The sequence below is a fragment of the Dendrobium catenatum genome, unplaced genomic scaffold (assembly GCF_001605985.2).
Source record: "Dendrobium catenatum unplaced genomic scaffold, ASM160598v2 fragScaff_scaffold_621, whole genome shotgun sequence".
Classification (NCBI taxonomy): domain Eukaryota; kingdom Viridiplantae; phylum Streptophyta; class Magnoliopsida; order Asparagales; family Orchidaceae; genus Dendrobium; species Dendrobium catenatum.
In genome coordinates, this window is record NW_021319083.1 from 1,821,304 (window position 1) to 1,842,804 (window position 21,501).

Genomic DNA, 21,501 nt, shown 5'->3' on the forward strand with positions numbered 1-21,501 from the left:
TGAAGCCTTCTCATCAGGAGATGAGATTCTCCCACCAAGGGGGAATTGATGCACACATATTTTGGCTTATTTTCGTTTTATTGTAATTTGAATATTATAATTGTGTTTTATATTTTTTTATGCTATCCAATGATAGAAAACATTCAATGATTATGAATAGGATGTGCATGGGCATGACAAACCTTGGGTGTGCTAGCCTCTTGGGTTCTATGGTCTTTGATTTGCTTGTTGTCTCTTGGGTTGGGCTTTGACTGCTCTCGGGTTGAGCTTTGGCTGCTTTGGTTTTGAGCTAATAATTTAGGATCTACTTGGTGCTAGCTCATTAATGTTTGAGCTGAAGTTTAGCTCATTATTTGGAGGAGTAATTGTACTATTTAACTCATAAATTTTAAAATGTATTCTTTTAGCTCATTATGTGGAGTTGGAGCTTGCCTCTTCCCCTTCTTTGTATCCCCTCGATTTCTCCCTAGTGTTATTCCCGTGGCTGGTTCTCCTCCCTTTGCTGGGAGCTGGTTCCAATTCCCTGTGTTGATTTCTCGATTTCTTCCCTAGCTGCTTTCCCGTGGCTGCCTTTACTCGGTTCTTGTGCTGTCTTTTCGGGTGCTGCTTTGTGTTGCCTGCTGGCCTTCCTCTTCCTCTTATCTGATTGTTTGGTTGGAGGTGGAAATTGGCTGTCTGACTCCCCTTTTTCTCCTATAAATAAGAGATGTTTTTATTATGAGGAGGTTGTTGGTTAACTTGAGAAAAGTCTCTAAAAACCTAAGGGTTTCTTCTCCTCTCTTAGAAAAGCTTGAGAGCTTGTTCAAATTATCTCTTCCTCTTCTCTATTTCGTCTTAGCTTCTAATCTCTTCTTCTCTGCAAGTTCTACTCCACTTGTATCATTCTTCTTGAGCTATTTGAGGTGTTTGTTGGCAGAATTTGGTGGCATTTGCTGAAGGAGTTTGGTTGGATGTTGGACCTTGTTGCTATAGTGGACCCTTAGTTAGCAAGCCCTAAGCACTTACAATATTTTCCTACTTTTCATTGCATGTGAGGAAACCGCTTGTCGGTTGTTCTGAAGATAGTGTTTTTATGTTATAATTTTGTTTCGTTTATTCGTCTTTTTATTTGTTTTTGTGCTTGTTTGGATGTTTGCATTCTATATTAAATCGAGTTTGGTTTTTATTGTCCAAGTGTTAATAGAGAGGGGTATGTCTCCTCCCTCTTCCAATCTCGCTCCCTCCAAACTGTGCAGCTCCACCAAATACCCTCCTTCGTCCGCCAACTAAATGTCCCTCACCATCATTTTAAAAGAAATCAGGGATTTGGAAAGCCCCGCATCTCCCTTAATCACCATCTTCTTTCCATCCACCATTAACTCCATCGTGAGTGCTCCCCAATTCACTTTGGTGTATCCCAAAGTTTGTAGTCATTTCATTCCTAGGATGACTCCCAAGCTCTAGCAGAAGAAAATCTTCCCTCACCTGTATCCCTGGATCGTTAGTCACACTCCTTTGCAAATCTCCTGACCTTTCTCCACCTTCCTTGTACCCATCATCACCCCGTAACAACCGATATCCACCAATCTCACTCCTAGTTGGTTGACGACTTGGGTGGAAATGAAATTGTGAGTAGCCCCACTATCAATCAACACCACCACCTCCCTGTCCTTTATTTCTCCTTTCACCTTTATGGTATGATTCGTAGTGAATCCAACCACTGAGTTCAGAGAAACCTCAGCGAGATCCAAGTATAGCTTCTCCTCCATCTCCTCCTCTGTCTTCTCCATGGTGGCCTCTCAACTCCCTCCTGTTGCAGGACCTTCAGGTGCCAGATGAGTGGTCGTCATCCTGTAAGTGCCCCCGATGCTGCTACTCCTGGCTCCCATGATGTAAGCAAACTAGAAAGAAAAGACAAATAGGAGAACACTTGAACAATAGAAGCCAAACTCGATTCAATCTAGATTGCGGACATCTAAACAAACACAAAAACAAACGAAAAGTCGAACAAACGAAAAAAAATATAAAATAAAAACACTATCCTAAGAACAACCGACAAACGGTTTCCTCACATGCAACGAAAAGTAGGTAAAATATGATAAGCGCTAGGGCTTGCAAACCAAAGGTCCACCACAGCAACAAGGTCTAACGTCCAACCAAACTCCTCTGACAAATGTCTCCAAATCAGCCAACAAACACCTCCCAATAGCTCAAGAAGAAGGATACAAGTGGAGTGGAACTTGCGTAGAGAAGAAGAGATTAGAAGCCAAGAGATGAAATAGAGAGGAGGAAGAGAGAATTGGAACAAGCTCTCAAGCTTTTCCAAGAAAGGAGAAGAAACCCTCAGGTTTTTAGAGACTTATCTCTAGTTAATCAACAACCTCCTCATGACAAAATAACCTCTTATTTATAGGAGAAAAAGGGGAGCCAAACAACCAATTTCCACCTCCAACCGAACCAATCAGGTAAGGGGAAGAGGAAGGCCAACAATCAACACAAAACAACACCCGAAAAGGCAGCACAGGAACCGGTAGAAGTAGCCACGGGAAAGGAGCAAGCGCCCAGGGAATTGAGACAGAGCAGGGAATCAGAACAGCCCACGAGAAGGAGCAGGGAACAACCACGGGAAACAGCAACCAGGGAGAAACCGATGTGACACAAAGAAGGGGAAGAGGCAAGCTCCAACTCCACATAATGAGCTAAAAAGAAGAACACTTTTTCAAATTTATGAGCTAAATATTGTAATTACTCCTCCAAATAATGAGCTAAATATTAGCTCAAGCATTAATGGACTAGCACTAAGAAGATCCCAAATTTTCAGCTCAAAACAAAAGCAGCTAAGGCCCAACCTAAGAGCAGCCAAGACCCAACCCGAGAGGCAACAAGCAGTCCAAAGACCAAAAGGACCCAAGAAGCTAGCAAACCCAAGGCTTGCCATGCCCAAGCACTACCTACCATGATCATTAGATGTTCTTCATCATTGGATATCATAAAAAAAAACATAAAACACAATTATAATATTCAAATTATAATAAAATAAAAATAAGCCAAAATATGTATGCATCAATTCTCCCCTGAAGGGAGAACCTCATCTCCTGATGAGAAGGCTTCTATAATTTTCTGATAAAGATCCGTATGACGATTTTTCAACTCAATAGCATCCATCCAAATACAGTCTATCAAGGAACGATTTTTTCATTTAGCCAAGAATCTCTTGTGCTCGCCATGTCTCGTTTTAGTAACTCTGACATCAATAACATCTTCAATCTGATCACCATCGCTTAAAACAGATGTGGAGAGTGACAAAATATCAACTTCCACAGCATATCATAATTTCCTTCATACAAAAGAAAGGTCAGAAACATTAAACATAGGAGAAGTGCCAACAATAATAGAAAGATCCAAAAGATAGGCATTCGTGCCCAACTTTCGTAGAATACGAAAAGGCCTAAACTTCTTCCTGCTTAATTTTTCAAAAGTACCAATGGGAAATCGTTGGCGACTAAAGTAAGCCATAACCAAATCACCCTCCTTAAAATAAACTCCCCTCTGATGTTTGTCAGCAACATATTTGTATTTAACATTAGTCATTCGGAGTTTTTCAAGAACTTGCTGTTGGACAGTTTTTGATATGGTCAAAAGTTTCAGTAGCTTCAGCACTAACTTTCTTAGGCAAAGACAAATAATTTCTATCTAAAATATGAGATATAGGTTGACCATAAATAATCTCAAATGGAGTTTTACTAGTGGAACGATTAACAGAATTATTGTATGCAGACTCAGCTTGGGGCAAAATTAAATCTCAATGGGATGATTTTTCACCAGCAAGATATCTCAGTAAATTTCCTAAGCTTCGACTGATAACTTTAGTTTGCCCATTGGTTTGTGGATGATATGCACTACTAAACTGAATAGTAGTTCCTAATTTTGCCCAAAATGTTCTCAAAAAATGTCTCAAAAATCTAGAATATCTATCATAAGTAAATGTGCGAGGAATTCCATGAAGACGAACAATTTTCTTTAAAAAATAAGTCTGCAATATATAAAGCATCAGAAGTTTTCTTGCATGGAATAAAGTGTGCCATTTTGCAAAGTCGATCCACGACAATAAAAACATAATCATATTTTCTTGTAGTAACAGGCAATCCCAAAACAAAATCTATAAAGGTATCTTCCCAAGGCTTATTTGGAATAGGAAGAGGAGTATACAAACTAATTTTTTGAGAAGTTCCCTTAAAAGCTTGAAAGATTTTACATTGTTTCACCAGCTTAAGAATTTATTTTCTCATATGAGTCCATAAATATTTTTCTTCAACCAAGACAACAATTTTTCCTTGCCCAAAATGTCTACCCAAACCCCCACTATGAGGTTCTTGCACAAGTTGCTCTTTTAAAGAATTTTTTTGTAATGCAAAGTCTAGAACCCTTAAACAAAAACCCTTATTGAATAACAAATTGAGCAGAAGGATCAGTTCCAAAAGTAAGACAAGAATCTCAAATACTCTTAAAATCAGGATCATTCGCATAAGTGTCTTTTAAAAAAAAGAAAGAAGTTATGGTTGGGTAAACAATTACTAACAAATGAGACCTCCTGCTTAAAGCATCAGCTACTATGCATGCATCATCCCCTCTCCAAATTCCTTTGATTTTCCACCATTTGGGCCAACTTCATGGCCTCCCCTAAGTCACGGGGCATCAAAACCTTCACTGTTGCTCGGATCTCCGCCTTCAGCCCTTTCATAAAATTTCACTCTAATATTGTAACTGAGAGTCGCTCCACCCTAATAGCTAGGTGCTCAAACTGCTCCTGATAGTTTGCTACCGATCCCTCCTGTGTCAGAGCAAAGAACTGCCCAGAAAAATCTCCTCCCCGATTAGTTTGGAAACGTTTTATTATGCAGTCTTTTGAATTCCCTCCAGTTCCTGATAGGCCTCATTTGATTTCTCCACTGATACCACGATAGGAATTTTCCTTCCAAGCACAATCCGGCTGCGATCAGCTTCTCCTCCTCCGTCAGCCCATTGACGGCGAAGTATCTCTCCACCTTGTAAATCCAACCATACTGTTGACCAATATATAATACCCAAAGGAAATAAAAATGAAATCATACATCTGCTCTGTTAAATCCCGCAAGAAATCCCGCTCCGTACCTCGTATCCGTTGAAGACATCCGCGAATCCCGCTGAATCGGCGTCGATCCAGTCGTTTCTCCGCTATTCCCGTGATGACAGCCTCGATCACCTCCTGTGAGCGTCGTTAAATACCGAGCGGAGGAAGCCTTCGGGACGAGCTCTTCTTCCACGATCTCTTCTCGTTCGCTACTGCTCTCTCCGAGCTCCTCTCCCACTCCCGACGCCCCATCCAGGATTCCTCTCCCACTGCCGATTTTCTGCTCTCTCCCCGACTCCCACACGATCGCATAGCTCCCGATCTCCCTCCTTGTCGCAGACCCCGCCTCCTTCCTCCGATCAAAATCAAGCCGGCCCCCTTGCTCCTCCCGATCCAGAACAGAGAGAGAGAGAGAAGCTCTCTTACCTAGCCGTGACCCTCCCTACCTCTGCCGTCGTGCCCTGTCGACTTCGCTCCCTCCTCCGACCTTCCTTCCTGTTGGAACGGAAGTTACAATATTTTGATCTAAAGCAACAATGGGAGTTCACTGGCTGAGAAGGTAACTTTCACCCTTCCAGAGGGGGAGGGTTTATTTTTATTTTATTTTTATTTATTATTATTAATTATTCTAATTGTTATTTAATTATGATTATAATTAATTAATTAATTATTTATTTGATTAGCTATAATTAATTTCAATTAATTATAGTTAATAATTAATCAATTATAAATGTAATTAATTTACTAATTATATTTAATTAATAATTAATTATAATTATTTAAAATTATTACTATAATTAATATTAATTTTTTTAAAAAAGACTTATCTTGCCTCGATCCTCGTGCCAACATCTACAACACCTACGATTGCTAAGGTATAAGCTCCTAAACTCTAAGCCTTTGAAAACCCGTTCCCGGCGCTTGCAACGCGGCGAACAACCAACTCATGCACGCTTTTCTCTAGCGTGGTGAGAAGGGAATTCGTTGCGATGCTTGCGACGGGGCGGGTAATCAAAACCCCATTTTCGGCGTTAGTGTCGGACCGGAAAACCAACTCATGCACGCTTTTCTCTAGCGTGGTGGGAAGGGAATCCGGTGCGACGCCTACGGCGAGGTGGGGTAAATTATAAACTGCTTATTTTAAACTGGTGCCCGCAACTCATGCACGCCTTTCTCTGGCGTGGTGGGGAAATAAAATTATTACGGTCGCGGTGTCCTCTTTCGAGGGCACCTACCGTGCACGCTTTTCTCTAGCGTGGCGGGAGGCCCAGTTTTCCGTAGTTTTCTCCTAAACGGGGGAGACGCCGGAAGGCTGCCGAAATTTCGGGTAAATGCAAGATTGCACTTGGAACATTTGGAGCTTTACTTGAACATTGCTTAAACATTGGTTGGAGCATCAAATGGACTTAATTCAAACTTAAACAATCAATAATAAGTTCGAATGCAAACCAAATAAGAGAACGGCTCGAACTCAAGTGAACTGCAGGAGACTATTTGAACTTGAATGACTAGAACAGTGGACTTGTTTGAACAAAATGAGCTTGGTGCAAAGAACTTGAACCGAACAAGACTAAAGAGGACTTTTGACATTGAACTTAAACATGTTTTTGGACTTGAATAAGTGAAATTTAAGCAAATCATATCATTAAGTATAAAACAAAAATGAGCTCAAGTTTGAATCAAAATGATGAAGACTTATAAGCATAGTGGATAAGAATAGAACTTGAATTAATCTTGCAAGTATTTGAGACTTGAACTTGCAAGTGGCACATCATAACTACAAAGACTTGAACGCATATTGAACTGGAATTCAAATATAGATTTGAATCACAACAAATGCAAACTCAATTTGAATTTGAGTATATTCAAGGTGAACAAGTTATGAGAAATCTGAATTCAAGATGAGCTTGATTTAAGCTCAAATGGTAGAAAACAAAGGGCTCAAAATTAAATTAATAAACATTGAGCATGGACTTAAATGAATGAGGAACAAACTCATCATACAAGGTTTAAGTCATCCTTCTATGACAATGAAAGACTTACAACAGTCAACATGGCTCAATTATATGCAATGATCAAATGAGCAGTGATAAACAAATTCTTGCACACCACTTGCTTGCAAGCACATAATGACATGTAGTGAATAGAGGGAATCCTTCCATCCACTAGCAACAATCAAGACAAGTACATAATTTGACTACGAATAGTGGCATGAGATCTCCAATGTACCCATGAATAATATTCATCTCTATCATATTTGCAAAGTATGGATAATTTCAATGAAGGGGATATTCATGGATAACATAAGAAAAGACAAGAAACACACAATAAGAGAATAAATGTAGTCTAATCATAGATAGATCATGAAGTGACTTATCAACGACTTGATTTGTCAAGTTATCTATGAGTGCCAAAAGTCAAAATTTAAGAACCTATTGAAGTTGATTGCAAGCAAAGATCAATGATACAGGTCCACCATGCTGACCACAAGCAAATATATAATAGTTTTCACTCATGTAGTAGTCCACTTATGGGTGATGACGATTAATGTGCAGTGGATGCTAAATCATCCATACAATTGATAGCCACTAAGTAGTAGTCAAATACATAAAATCTTCTACAAGCAATGAAAGAAGATCTGCAATCCATACAAATCCTCTACGAATACAAATGTATGTACAACATCCATCCATGGGTAGATGCATAAAGACTACAGTAAATGCAGTATTCTGTAGTCAACTTCAGTCTAAGGATGAATATCTACCTCCAACAGTAATGGTTGTATTGCTGCAAAGACCAAAATCACAAGCATAATGCATAAAGACTACAAGTTCCTACGAGCTTCTACAACCTAAGACAGGAGACTGGTTGGTACACTACGATCCACATGCAGAAGGCAACGAGTGGTGTACGACAGTCTACCTGTACAAAGTAGCAAACAACTCCATTCAAAAGCTGCTACTTCGCGTCACCGGATCTGCAACATTCGTACAAGCAGACAGAAGGCGTCTATTCCAAGAATACCCCCCCACGTGCACAATAGTTTGTATACACATAGGTACACTAAAGGGGAAAATACAATCTTAACCCGCATGGGCCCCGACGAGCGTATTATTGGTACACACGTGACGTCTAGGGATGCTACGCGGGTTGACAAGTGAATTCAGGTTCGAAACCGATCCTTCTATACGGGTAAATAGAAGTTGACAGGGTTCGAACCAACAAACAAATATACTGTTATGGTGACCGTCATATTTGTCCTAATACATTCATATTAGGCCTTTGAGGCCTATAACAATAAGAATTCACTATCAAAGGCATAAAACATATGAAACCCGATCCTCTGTCGACAGCCAGACAGAGTCGACAAGGTTCAAGCCTTAAATGAGAATGACCCCGAACACCCCGATGATGTCCGTGTTGAATGCAGATCTCAACCAGAGGGGTTCTCAAATACTTTCAATTGTCTCCCAAAAGTCCATTTCAAATACTCCAAAGCTCCACCATAAATACCCATAAAAATTCAAAAATCCAAAGCTCCACCCAAATACCTACACAAAATCCAAACTCCAAAAAATCCCAAAATTCCAAAAATATTTAAAAATGAAACTATCCATCCCAACGCTTAAAGCAAAATCCATCCACCCTCCGCAACAGTTTGCCGAGGTGGATAAAAATGAAAATTACTCTAGCTCACAAAGAGCCAAATGCCTAGTCAAAAATATCACTAGGATCCATTCTCAAACAATCTCTTGCCAATAAGGACGTGGTACGTGTCCTCTAACCGGCACTTTCGCCGCCAAATGGCACTGCAGGTAAACGGTTATGACCCAGGGGCCTCTGAACCGAGTGGTCTTGCCGTCAAATGGCACCACAGATAGCGGTTATGGCCAGAGCCAATACGCTCCTTAATGGCGTTAAATCCTTGAGATATGAATCAATAGGATATGATCGATAGGGCACAAGGCCCTTTGTAAGCTAAGGTGGATTCAAATTTGTCCCCTTAGACAAACATTCAACCTAGGTCTACAAGGTACCCTTGGACGAAGCAACCCATGGCTGCCGACAAGGATCCTTCTGTCAGGTTGGGTCGACTACCTACTCTGACTAAGTAGACCATGGACCACGATGGCCCGGGACGACGGAACCATGGGATCTTGATCGGATCTATCATCCATTCCCTCACCATCCGCTTTAAGTGCAGGATGGTGAAATTTCTATTTTGAATATCAAAATCTTTCTAAATTCCCAAAATTTTCCAATTTCTAAATCCTAAACCCGTGCTGCTACTATATGCCAGATAACACGTATTTTATACGTATCTGATTGATGACTAACCTTAATCGAAAGTTCTCTCTCGTGATCGAGAGGGGTAATTAACTATAGAGGCTTGCGCCTATAGAAAACCAGAACTCAGATCATAAAGTCCTCACAAAATGAGGGCGAAATCTCTGGGTAGTGTCTTATATACAAACCCATCTGCCTTCCAAAATTTACCTCGGAACTTATTCAGTTAAAACTCTCTCGCCGAAGATAAAAAAATAGAAATCTAGCGGCGGGGAGGCCGGGACCGAATTTTCGGAGCCCACACATACGCATGTTCTCCTTCAAATATAGGCATATTCAACTTTCTCACCTTTTGGTCGCCTCCATTGCCCCGAATTCTTCCATAGTTCCCCTCTCCCAACTGCTAGGTGCACCTCATGTTTCCCGGTCTTCCCTTACCCTTCCATAGCCCAAACCCCCTTCGAAATCCCCCATTCTTTCTTTAAAATCAGCACCTCGGCGGCCATAGTATCCCTCCTAGTGCTCCCCATATCCAACTCTTTCTTCCCTCTGGATAGGCTCCAGATGGGGTCTTCTTCCCTCTCTTTCCATGATTTCCACCTCATCCTCCCTACGAATTTCAGAATTCGTACTTTTTCCTTCCATTCTTTTCGCCACAGAAGCTATCGTTTGGTTTTGAATTTCTAACATCTTTTTTATCATGTCCCGTAGATCGGCAACTTTCCCTTCCATGGAGGAAATCCTTTCTGTTTTGATTTGATTCATCTCTCCTTCAAGCATTTCCTACAGAGCATCCACTTTTTTGGCCGCCATCACAATCCGAAGTTTGTAAAAAAAAAAAATCTGGATTTGGAATTCCAAAAATAGCAATCTCCCTTCCTTAAGGGCAAAAAATCACTGCTGAAATTAGCCGAAAACAACCTTCCACTGGTCCCACGACTTGATCTGATACCAATTTGATAGGAAATACTCGAGTTCGCACGTAACCCTAAAGGAATACTTGAGTTCGCAAGCAAACCTATCACTAATTGGAGAAAAACAACGAGAACTGAGCAAAATCTGGGTGAAATCAGCCCCAAAGCGATAGATTGCAATAAACGAAACAAAGCAAATCCAACACAAAAGCAAGATACAAGTGATCCTCATTTCGAGAGGAGGATCGTCTCTCCCAAATCTCTAGACAAGAGAGTCTAGAGCCCAAACACCAAGAAACCCTAATTCTCAATCAATCAAAAACATAAAACTCTCTAATTCCCTCCTCCCCTTTAATACAAGATATTTCCTAATTTAATTTTCCTCCCAAACCCTAGCCTCCCCACTCCGTTTGAATTTTTCAATCAATTGGAATAGTGGGGCCTGCCCAATTAGGCAGACCAAGCAGAGGAGGCAGAAGCCACTGCCTCCTATAAACCAGCGGCCCCATTTGGTCCGCTGGTTCTGGACCGATTCATTGTGAACTGGTCTAACAACTAATTATTGGTGAGGACATTACAAAAATAATTAGTTCCTATGCTCCTTAAATTGGATTAGAAGATAATTTGAAAATTAGTTTTAGAAAGATATGCATGAGGTATTACAACATATGCCGCGAGAAAGCAAGAATAATTACTAAAGGAAATTAAATGGATCTAAAGGTTCCAATGCAATAGTCTATAAAAGCATTCATGGTAGGTAAGGAATAAGATATAAAAAAGTGATAGGAGAAACTATACTTGATTTTTAGTATCATATGATATTTGCAATATCAGATGGATAATTTATACTTTAAGAAACAATAACACTTAAATACTTTCAAAAGTGAAATTATCACATAACAAACATTTTTTTAATCAGAAATAAAAACATTTCTTTTTTTAAGTGTTTCAGAGCCTATTTGGTTGCTTGTAGACGGTAAACAAAATTTTAAAACCATAATTTTTCATCACTTACTGTGTGAAAATGAAACATTATTTTAGAGTTTAAAATAAATATTAATTTATGTTTAGGAGTTTAAAATAAATGTTAATTTCAAATAACATCCAGCCAAATGTTGAAATCTAAAAAATTTCATCATTTTGTAGGTCGTGCTTTCTAATTTCGAGCAACAAAAAGGTCCATAAGTTGATTTCAGGAAATTTTTTGACAATATAACATAAAAGAATAGTTAAAGATGTACACTTAAGAGTGAACGAATATTGCAAAAACATAACCCTAAAACGAATAGTGAAATTTTAAAGGTGAAAAATTGTAAATCCTTCAAAATAAGTTGCGAGATTTAATTGAGAAAAATTAAACCGTCTAGTTGTTATGTTGCCAAAAATTTTCAAGGTTACGCGAGCAGTTACAAAGTGTACAGTTAAGTGGGTAGTTGCAAAGTACAATTAGAACACAGGTTTTATCTTCTAGGAGTAGACCTAATAGGGAGTGTGGGTGCATTTAGTCTTTGAAAATTTTATTAAAAAACGCCTTTGGAAATTTTATTATGGATGTGATTTTTATAAATTTTTATTTGATTTCACTCAAATCTTCTTGCATTGCCTAAATTAGCTGATGTTCAAAGGGAAGCTTATGCAAGACTAAATATGCTTTAGATGAATGCGATAAGAACTTGTACGATTTTGAAAGGAACAAATAACAATTAAGACTATTAGCTACTAAACAAAAATAGAAAACATAAGAGGGGTTGCTCCGCTTAGGCCAAATCACATGCTAAGCACTTGAATTATCAAAACAATTTAGAATTTCAATAACATGCGAATTAAGTAGTTATTCAACAAAAATTTCTAATCTAACATTGAGATAAGCAACATAGAAAGTACACTCAAATCCTATGTTTACTAAGCGGAAACAGAGGGCGAAGCACGAGAACTTTGCGATTAAGTCACCACCTACAAGGTTAGCGGATTAGAAAGATAAATGAAGAGGGACGAAATTCACCCTTGCTGTTGTCCTGAGACAATTTGCCACTGGACGTTGGCAAGTTGCTTGTCGATGGCCTCCGAAAGCGTGAAGATTATGCGGTCCATGTACTCTTCAATGGAGTTATCGACCTTCGGGTTGAAGTCGAAGAAGGTGGAGTGGAGGATGTTGACGTTCCCTTGCTCGTCGTAAGCGAATCCGTAGTCAAGCTCTGGACCGGCCATTCATTGGTGTCAAAGGGTTGATGTGTGGACGAAGATCGTGGTTGCTTCCCTTGAAGACTTCTCTAGAGAGGAAGAAGTTTCTCTCAAAAGTTGAAGTGGAGAAGAGGGCAAGGGTAGCCGACCAATGAAGGAGGGTAGGGGATTAAGTTTGGTTCAAATTTTGTGGAGGGAAATTAATTCAAACTTCCTAATTAATCCCCTTGATTGAGAAGAATTAAGGAAGGGAGAGGGAGAGAGGGGCAGCGGGCTAGGAAGAGGGAGAGGGATTTAATTTAATTCCAATATAAGATATTATCTTTGTAAAGAAAATAAATAGGTGGGGGCATGGGGGATTTCAGCCGAGAGAGGTGGAGGGGAAATTGGGGGGGAGGGGAAGAAAGGTAGGATCGGGTGGGCGGTGGAGATGGGGAGTTTAGCTGAAAGTGAGGGTGAGGCTAAGGTGGCCGGCGGCTTGAGGTGGTGAGGGGGATGGTGGGCCGGTGTGTGATGCAAGCAAAAATTTAGGAGAGGGCCCCAAATTTTTGCTAAACAAAAGAAAGCTCTTCCAATATAAAGAAAGACTCAAATATATCCAAAAGAAACACTTTTTATAATATAAAGACGCTTACAAACGACGCATACAAACTTTGACGAATAAAACGACACAAAATCAAAACACCTAAAGGAGCTCTTCTTTGCTTGATTGAGAAGAAGGATACAAGTGGAGTGGATACTTGCGGATAGAAGAAGAGGATAAGAAGTCCGAATGAAGGGAGGACAAGCTCGCAAGCTTTCCTAGAGGAGAAGAGAAGCACGGAACAAGCTCGCAAGCTTTTCCAAAGAAGTAAGAAAAACCTCTCAGGTTTTTAGTTCAAAAAATAGTATCATAACATTTTTTAACATTTCAAAACACCTCCTATTTATAGAAGAAAAGGGCAGCCAAACAACCACCTAAAACTTTAATTAAAACCTATTAGATTTAGGGAAATGGAAGACCAACAACCATAACATATCAGCCCTTCAAATGGTACAGCAAAACAGAGAAGAAAAGCCACAGGAACCAAGCAGAAAAGTCACGGAACCAAGCAGAAAAGTCACGGAACCAAGCAGAAAAGCCACAGAACCAAGCAGCCAGCCGTAGGAACCAAGGGGCCAAGGCATGGGAACCAGCCAGCCATCCACGGGAACCAAACAGCCATCCGCGGGAACCAAAGGGCCAAGGCATGGGAACCAACCAGCACAGGAAACCGAGAAGACACCGAGGAAACCGAGAAGACAAAGAGGAAAACGAGAAGACAAAGAGGAAAACGAGAAGGAAGAATGGGGAAGGGAAAGGGCAAAGTCCACATAATAATGAGCTACCTTTTTAGTTCAATAAATGAACTAAAAAACCAGCTCATAATGAGCTAAATTCCAGCTCAAAATATTAATGAGGTAGCAAACCCAAGAGTAGTCAAAAACCAAAATTTAGGATTTGATTTGACCCCCCCTGCCTACATCATGGTATCGGGTGGAGGGGGAAGACGAAATAAGAGAACTAACCACGAACCCAGACTCTTCCAAGGCTGGTGGGTGATGCGATTCCCTCTCCAAGAGTTTTCTCTCCCAAGCACTCTCAAGCTCTCACAAGGAACTCAAATACTGGAAAATTTTTATCATTCATTCATTAAATATGAAAAGAAAACATAAGGACTATATATAGCCTCATACAAAGGACTCAAAAATAAAAGACGACAATGCCCTTTGGACATGTACATGACCTCCCTTAAGGGGTAAAAGTAGAAAATAATAAAAGTAAATACAAACATAAAATAATAAAAGACAAATACATAATACGACTCAAAAATACATTGACTCAATTGTGGCCGTAGATCAACAACCACGTCTCTGATAAATTTTCCAAGCTCTGATGTCCCCATCAGAAGCTGTACATTGAGAGGCAGTTAGTGAACCCTTCATTTTTGACAACATTGCTAACATTATTCTGAAATTTTGGATCTCACTAGTCTACATAGCAACGTTTTAAAAGGCGAAATCGAGAATCGAGGCGTTTTGGCTAAGCGAGGCGAGGTGTAAGCCTCGAGGCATAAGCCTAAAAAATGATAAAAATAAAGAAACTTAAAATTATGAATAAAGACAAAAAACAACAAAATATTATGTCAATTGTGAATTTGATGATTCGTTCTAAAATAATATTAGTATATTACTGGAAAAGAAGATTTAAAATAAACTTACTTAAAAATAAAATATCCTTTTAGGATCAAGACCCAATGTAGACTCAGCATCACTTTGATTGTTTTCAGAAGAATCTTCATAATTAATATCAAAATTATCTTCAAACTCTTCTTCATCTATAATATTTTTTCTTTTATCCCCTATATCAATTAATATTTTATTAGCTCTAGAATGAAACAATAATAGCATAAAAAATAATTTATTATATTTAAGAATACCTTTAAATTTTTTTAAGCTCCAATTTCACTTTGTTTCTTTCTTTTATATACATGAGTAGTTGCTTCATTGTCTTTATTGACATGAGTTTCTGCTTCTGCTTCAACTTCAGAAATATCAACATTCTTCGGAGTAACCCATTCATTATCGGATTGTAAATCATCAATAAGTAAATGATCAATTTCATTATCAATGCTTCCTTGCTTCTGTAATTTGAGATGTCTATCTTTCAATTTTTTTGTTAAATATAACATAAACTAGTTTGTTCATTCAATTTGTTGCCAATCGATTTCTTCTCTTAATATGAATTTGATTGAAGATGCTCCAATTACGCTCGCAAGCAGAAGCCGAACATGTTAGGCTAAGAACTTTAACTGCTTTGTCCCCTTAGACAAACATCCATCCCAGGTCTACAAGCTCCCCTTGGACGAAGCAACCCATGGCTGCCGAATTCCAATCCATATTCATTGCTGCTACTATATGCCAGATAACATGTATTTCTACGTATCTGATTGACGGCTAGCCTTAATCGAAAGTTCTCTCTCGTGATCGGGAGGGGTAATTAACTATAGGGGCTTGCGCCTATAGGAAACCAGAACTCAGATCATAAAGTCCTCGCAAAATGAGGGCGAAATCTCTGGGTAGTGTCTTATCTACAAACCCATCTGCCTTCCAAAATTTACCCCGGAACTTAGTTCGTTAAAACTCCCTCGCCGAATAAGAAAAGCGAGTGGAGGCCGAGGCCGAATTTTCGGAGCCCACAGAGATCGTGTTTTGTAGCATGCTTATACAGCTTTAAATCCAAACATTTCCTTCTTCAAATGAAATTCCTCAAGTTGATCATTCACTTTGAGGTAGTCTTCTTCATAAATTAGTCTGTCCACAAATGCATACAAACCAGTTTTCACCTATTTATCAACATTAAAGTCTTTATCATAATGAAATTGATGGTTTAAATAGTATGCAGGAGCATGTAAGTATTGGTGTAATTGACAATCCCACTTTTCATCTATAATATATCATATTTCTTTGTAGGTATTTACTTGACCTCCCAAATCTTTTGCAATATCTTCTGTAGCTCTATTCATTGCTTCATAAATAAATCCCATAGCTGGGTCCCTCTCACCATCAACCATTCTAAGCACCTTAACTAATGGTGTTGTTGTCTTCAAAGCATAATTTGTACTGCGACAAAATGAATCATCTTTTATAATAATTTTTTACCTGTTTTCTTTCTTATTTTTTTGCCTATGAACTTTTATCCCATTTTTCAGAAGCAAACATAGCTTCCAAAGGTTGTCTTAACTCCTTGAATCTCTACAATGTTAAATATGCAGTAGTAAATCTCGTAACAGTATGTCTAATAATTTCCTTGTCAGCGAATTTTCTCATCAAATTGAGTACCCAAGAATGATTGTATATGAACTTACTAACGAATTTGGCCTTCAATAGGGCTGATTTATGCTGAGGCAACTGTCCCAACCTCTCAAGTATTAAATCAATGCAATGTGCAGCACAAGGAGTCCAGTAAATATAAGACCTTTTCTCCATTAACATTCTCCATATGCACTTACATTATCAGTAACAACTTGTACTACTCAAGCATCACCCACTTTCTAAACAACTTCATTCAACATTTCAAACAATAATTGTGCATCCTTTATAAAACTTGAAGCATCCACTGATTTTAAAAAAAAACTGTTCCATATAGATTGTTGACCAAGAAATTAATAATACTTCTATGTAGAATATCTGACATTATTGTGACTCTTGTCTCAATCCAAATCTTCTTAACATCATCCACCATTTTTGACGTTGTCTTGACCTCCTCATTCAGCATCTAAGTTCTCAGTTCATACATGCTTGGAAATTGTAATCCTCTTCCATAGCTTCCAACAGATCGTAACATATTGATGCATGACCGACTCCTAACAATATTAAATGAAATCCTATTTTTATAGATGAATCTGGCGATATCCAAACAAACTCTGTTCCTGAGTTCTTTTGTAGCAGTAGGAGGCTGAAGATCCTGAGTGTTTATGTTATCCTCGTCATCAATATTTATCATAAATTTATTCATGGGACCCCGAGTGCCTCGGTTAGAAGAAACTAGATGGCTTTCACTACTAGAACCTTTATATTGTGATCCATAATAAGAAGAGTTTCTCATCATCTCTTACATATTTATTTGTGTGACCTCCTTTGTGGTGGCAAACTTTTTTAAATAATCTATACATTTCTTTTTCACCTCATCATGTACTTTTGCACATGGTCTCACATTGACATGAGTGCATGCTAGATGATCCTTCAACCTCTTGACACCACCAGTTATGCGTTTCTCACAGAAATTACATTTCATATAAACATATCCCTTCTTTGTACTTTCACCTGACACTTCAATTTGAGTTCCATATTTCCATGCAGGATCTTCCCTTCTTGTACCACTAGTCATGCTAATAATTTAAAGAAATAAATAATCAACATCAAATTATTGATATATACAAGATTTTTATTTATTCACAGGTAAAGAAATCACAACACAAAATCAACAATAGGACAGATTTTAACAATTATTTGTACTACCAATAATAAGACAACAAGAGGTACCGAGTAATAGGCGCTGGCCCCCGGTGGGGTTCGACCTGGGTAATTTTATTGTAAGAGTAATTTTGAAATTCTGCTTGTTTTTAAAGTTCATAAGTTGTTTGTATGAAAAGATACCAAGCGATACCGAGTATGTACCTGACGGTGTCGAGCATGTACCTAACGGTACCGAGTGGTACTGGCTCGGTACCGAGCATGTATTGGCTCGGTACCGAGCGGTTCCGAGCATGTACCTGCGCCGTACCGAGCATGTACCTAGCGATATCTAGCAGTACCGAACATGTACCTAGCAGACGAATGAAAGAAAGCCGAATCAGGAGTTATTCAAGCTTTCGTTACTGCACGTCAAAGTCAAAGCCCACAACACCGCTCACCTACTCTTCCAACCTAACCGAGGCTTGAACGTTTCCTGCACTCACAACTTCGGCTTCGTTTCCTGCTTTCAAAACCGTTATTATTTTCGGCTTCGTTTCTTGCGTCGTCTCCTTCCGACTTCGTCTCCTGCACTCACGGCTTCGTCTCCTTCCCTCATGGCTTCGCCTCCAGTTCTCCTTTCAATTCTCACAGGAAGCCTTAATCCTATATGTGAATACACGAACACGAATCGGCTGCGTCGTATTTACATATATACCGAAGAAAAAATTTCGAGGCGGTGCCTCGTACTGCCTCGAGGCAGTGCCTCGTACTGCCTCGAGGCAGTGCCTCGTACTGCCTCGAGGCGTTATACTCTGATGTGTATGCCTCGTGTGAAAAAATCGTAGGCTTCGCTGAATGGTTCGAGGCGTAAGCCCCGATACGCACGACTTCCGCCTCAACTTGAGGTGCGATTCAATGCGGACGGCTCGTCCGCTTTTTTAATGGTTGCTACATAGTACATAGTGTAGATTAACAAAATTGGTGTAGTATTCCTAATCAAACGTTGCATGACTGATAAATAACTCTGAAATAAAATTGTATGGAAAAATGTCTATCCTCATAGAAGGATAATAGTTTATCCTGGCCTATACAGTCCACTCACATACACTAGCTTCATATGTAATCATACATTTGAAGAACTCTCATGTCATCATATCTTCATTTTGTATTGCGATTCACAGAGCCACATAAAACTCTAATCAGCAATCAGCTTTCAAAATTACCAAAAACAAATAAACATTACCATATTTATACTAAGAATAAATAGAAGTTACTAAGATCAGGAAGAAGTAATAAAAAGTGAACTTCTAATGGATTTGAAATAAGTACAGGTTAATAACAATAGATGATGTTAGTGGTATTACCGAAGGCATCCATGATCTTTGGATCCCCACCGGGTGATTTAAGATCTGGGCAAATCAACAAAAAGAGACAATATTAGCTTTCTTGTCTGCCCTAGAAAATAAAATAACCGTCATTAGCTCTGGAACTGCATTTTGTCTGCATCAGAAAGCTCATCAATTTGTAAATATAATGATAGCAAATACACTAGCCACTCATCAATAGAATTAAGATTAAAGTTAATCAATCCTACATTTTTTTTTTGTTAAAATAAATTTTGTTTTTTAGTTTAATATTCTTATTGTTTCCTCAGCTTACTAGCACGAGCAGAATTACCACTTAGTAGTTTATAACCTATTTCAAATACAAGGCACATGCTCAGGTCTAAGAGAATAAAATATTTCATTTTGTACATATTGCAGGTGCTCCATCTGTTGACGGTTTAATTTGGTAGTCTATTACGGGATCTGTATGTGATCAAATGTCAAATTCAAAGGTTCATATTAAGCCACACAACCATCATGAGAAATAGATTAAAAAAATGCTCGAAGATGGGCAACTGCAGCACTATCATTTGCAACAGAATATGCTAAGATGGCAAATAAAGGGAAGGCAAATATCATGTCGCAAAGTAATTGAACTGTATTATTGTTTAGCATTTAAGTTTCAAACTACATAAGATGTCATGTATGTACTTCTACAGGACCTCTATAATCATTCAAAAAGTAAAACCTGAAGTAAAAGGCACAATATTCAGCTATGTCCACAAATCTGGAAAAGAAAGTAAATAACAGCAATAACTTTTTAAGGTATGTAGAGACAATGCTCAATTCCAGTCGTTTAAGCTAAACAAATATCAAGATTTAGGGGAAATAAATCACGGAGAAAGGAAAAATAGTTTTAATTGTTCACATTATTGGAATGGCTTTTTATAGCGACAAAAATAGCTGTCAAATTGAAGAGTGCGTCCATTTTTATAGTTATGAACTCACACAAAGTCGGAAAGGAAACAAACCAGATGCAGGGTGCCGGAGTAAATTTAGTCTCCGTTGTTGAGCGAATGCAAGCACAACAGCATCTTCCACCTAAAAATCAATGTGGGCAAAAGAAAATATTGCGAACCCGAGTTAATTGTAGCAAGATTAAACAAACGGTTTAAAAAGGATTAGAAATCGATTAGGATGAAGACAAGTAGCATATGGTGCACCGCAGTTAAGGCAAAACCAAAAAATTCATACAAGAAGGCATGAACAGAGATAATCGGACTTATTCATCTAGTTTATTGGTTTGGATCTGATTCCAGAAATGAAGGAGAGTTGAGACCAGTACCAGCCAGTTTGATTCAACAAACATGAAGTAACTCTAGCGCAACAATGTTGACACATTTTTGTGCGAATGGGATTGAATTTGGTTCGACGGGGTTCGATTTGGCAAATCGAGTTCGATCGAAGACGATCAGCTCCGATTTGGATCGAGTCGGCACAAAAATTTGTCAACAAAATAACCCCTAATAGGTGTGGTTAATGAATAGAAGTACGACACACGTATTGACGTTGATCAATAGTGATCAAATAAGATCTTCCAAATCAAATAGGGTATGATTTGGAAGTGAAAGAGGGATCTATGAAAGCCTAAATTTGGATTAGACAAGATCTACGAAAATAAAGAGATTTCTTTCAATCACCTTAAGGAAGAGTTTTAGATGGCTCTTGGAAGAGAGATTTAGAAGTATTTTGCAACTTCTAAAGAAATTTCTAGGGACATTTGGTATCTCTAGGAAGGTTTTGGTGTGATTAAAAGTGTTCTAACGACTTCTAAAAAGGCTTAGGGATATGTTTCTATCTCCTAAATAGCTAGAGGGGTATTTTGGCTATCACCTACAAGTTCAAGGATACCTTTGGCTATCAATTGGAGAAAAGATTAGAGATATTTGGTGTTTCTAAGGGCTAGGGGTGTTTTGGCTATCACCTACAAGTTAAAGGAAGTTTTGGCTATCACTTGGATAAAAGATTAGGGACATTTGGTGTCTCTAAAAAAATATCTTAGGCATATTTTGTTATCTCCTAAAAGTTTAGGGGCATTTTGGCTACCACCTACAATGCTTTCAAGGACATTTTGGCTATCACTTGAGGAGGGTTTGGAGACATTTGGCGTCTCCTAAAGGGGAAATTATTGGATTCGGACACCGGACGTCGTCCGAAGCCAATGAAAATGCGCCCACATCAACCTCTACTCGATATTGAACTCGGTACTGAGCAGTACCAAGATGCACCGACACGAACACAGCGACACGAACATGACACGACATGGACACGGGACACAAGATTTTTTAAAAATATAGGACACGGGTGCGGCGTGGACACGGCATAATAATTTTGTAATATAATATATATAAATTAAAGTAACATTATATTAAAAATGGCAAGCAATAATAAATCAAAGTAATGATAACTTATTTAGCTTATAAGTTATAATATAAAGATGTTTAGTACAAAATATCTAGTACAACCACAAAAAGTGAATGCATTTTTGTAATGAGGATTTCTTGCAAGGTTGAAATGAAGTCCAGCTGAAAAAAACATCCTTACAATTTCACAATCCAATTCCTCTCGTTGTTGCATGTTAAAAGCCTTCTCTAAAGCACTACTTGCAACTCCTTTTCTTTTCTTTGAATCATATCATTCACTTCTAGTTGAATCATATCATTCACTT

General features: G+C 38.7%; 1 protein-coding gene across 4 annotated transcripts in view; it reads right to left on the reverse strand.

Moving 5' to 3' along the window:
* LOC110111855 (coiled-coil domain-containing protein SCD2) overlaps window positions 1-21,501 on the reverse strand; it is a 92,988-nt gene that overhangs the window by 24,631 nt on the left and 46,856 nt on the right. For 2 of the 4 annotated variants that reach the window (XM_020843891.2, XM_020843890.2), the window contains exons 13-14: window positions 19,805-19,874; window positions 18,813-18,857 (exon numbers count right to left, since the gene is read on the reverse strand). In XM_020843891.2, the coding sequence (XP_020699550.1) occupies window positions 18,813-18,857; window positions 19,805-19,874 (115 nt within the window). Of the gene's footprint in view, window positions 1-18,812; window positions 18,858-19,781; window positions 19,875-21,501 lie in introns of all 4 variants that reach the window. The other 2 variants (XM_028695081.1, XM_028695082.1) reach the window with 2 other exon arrangements.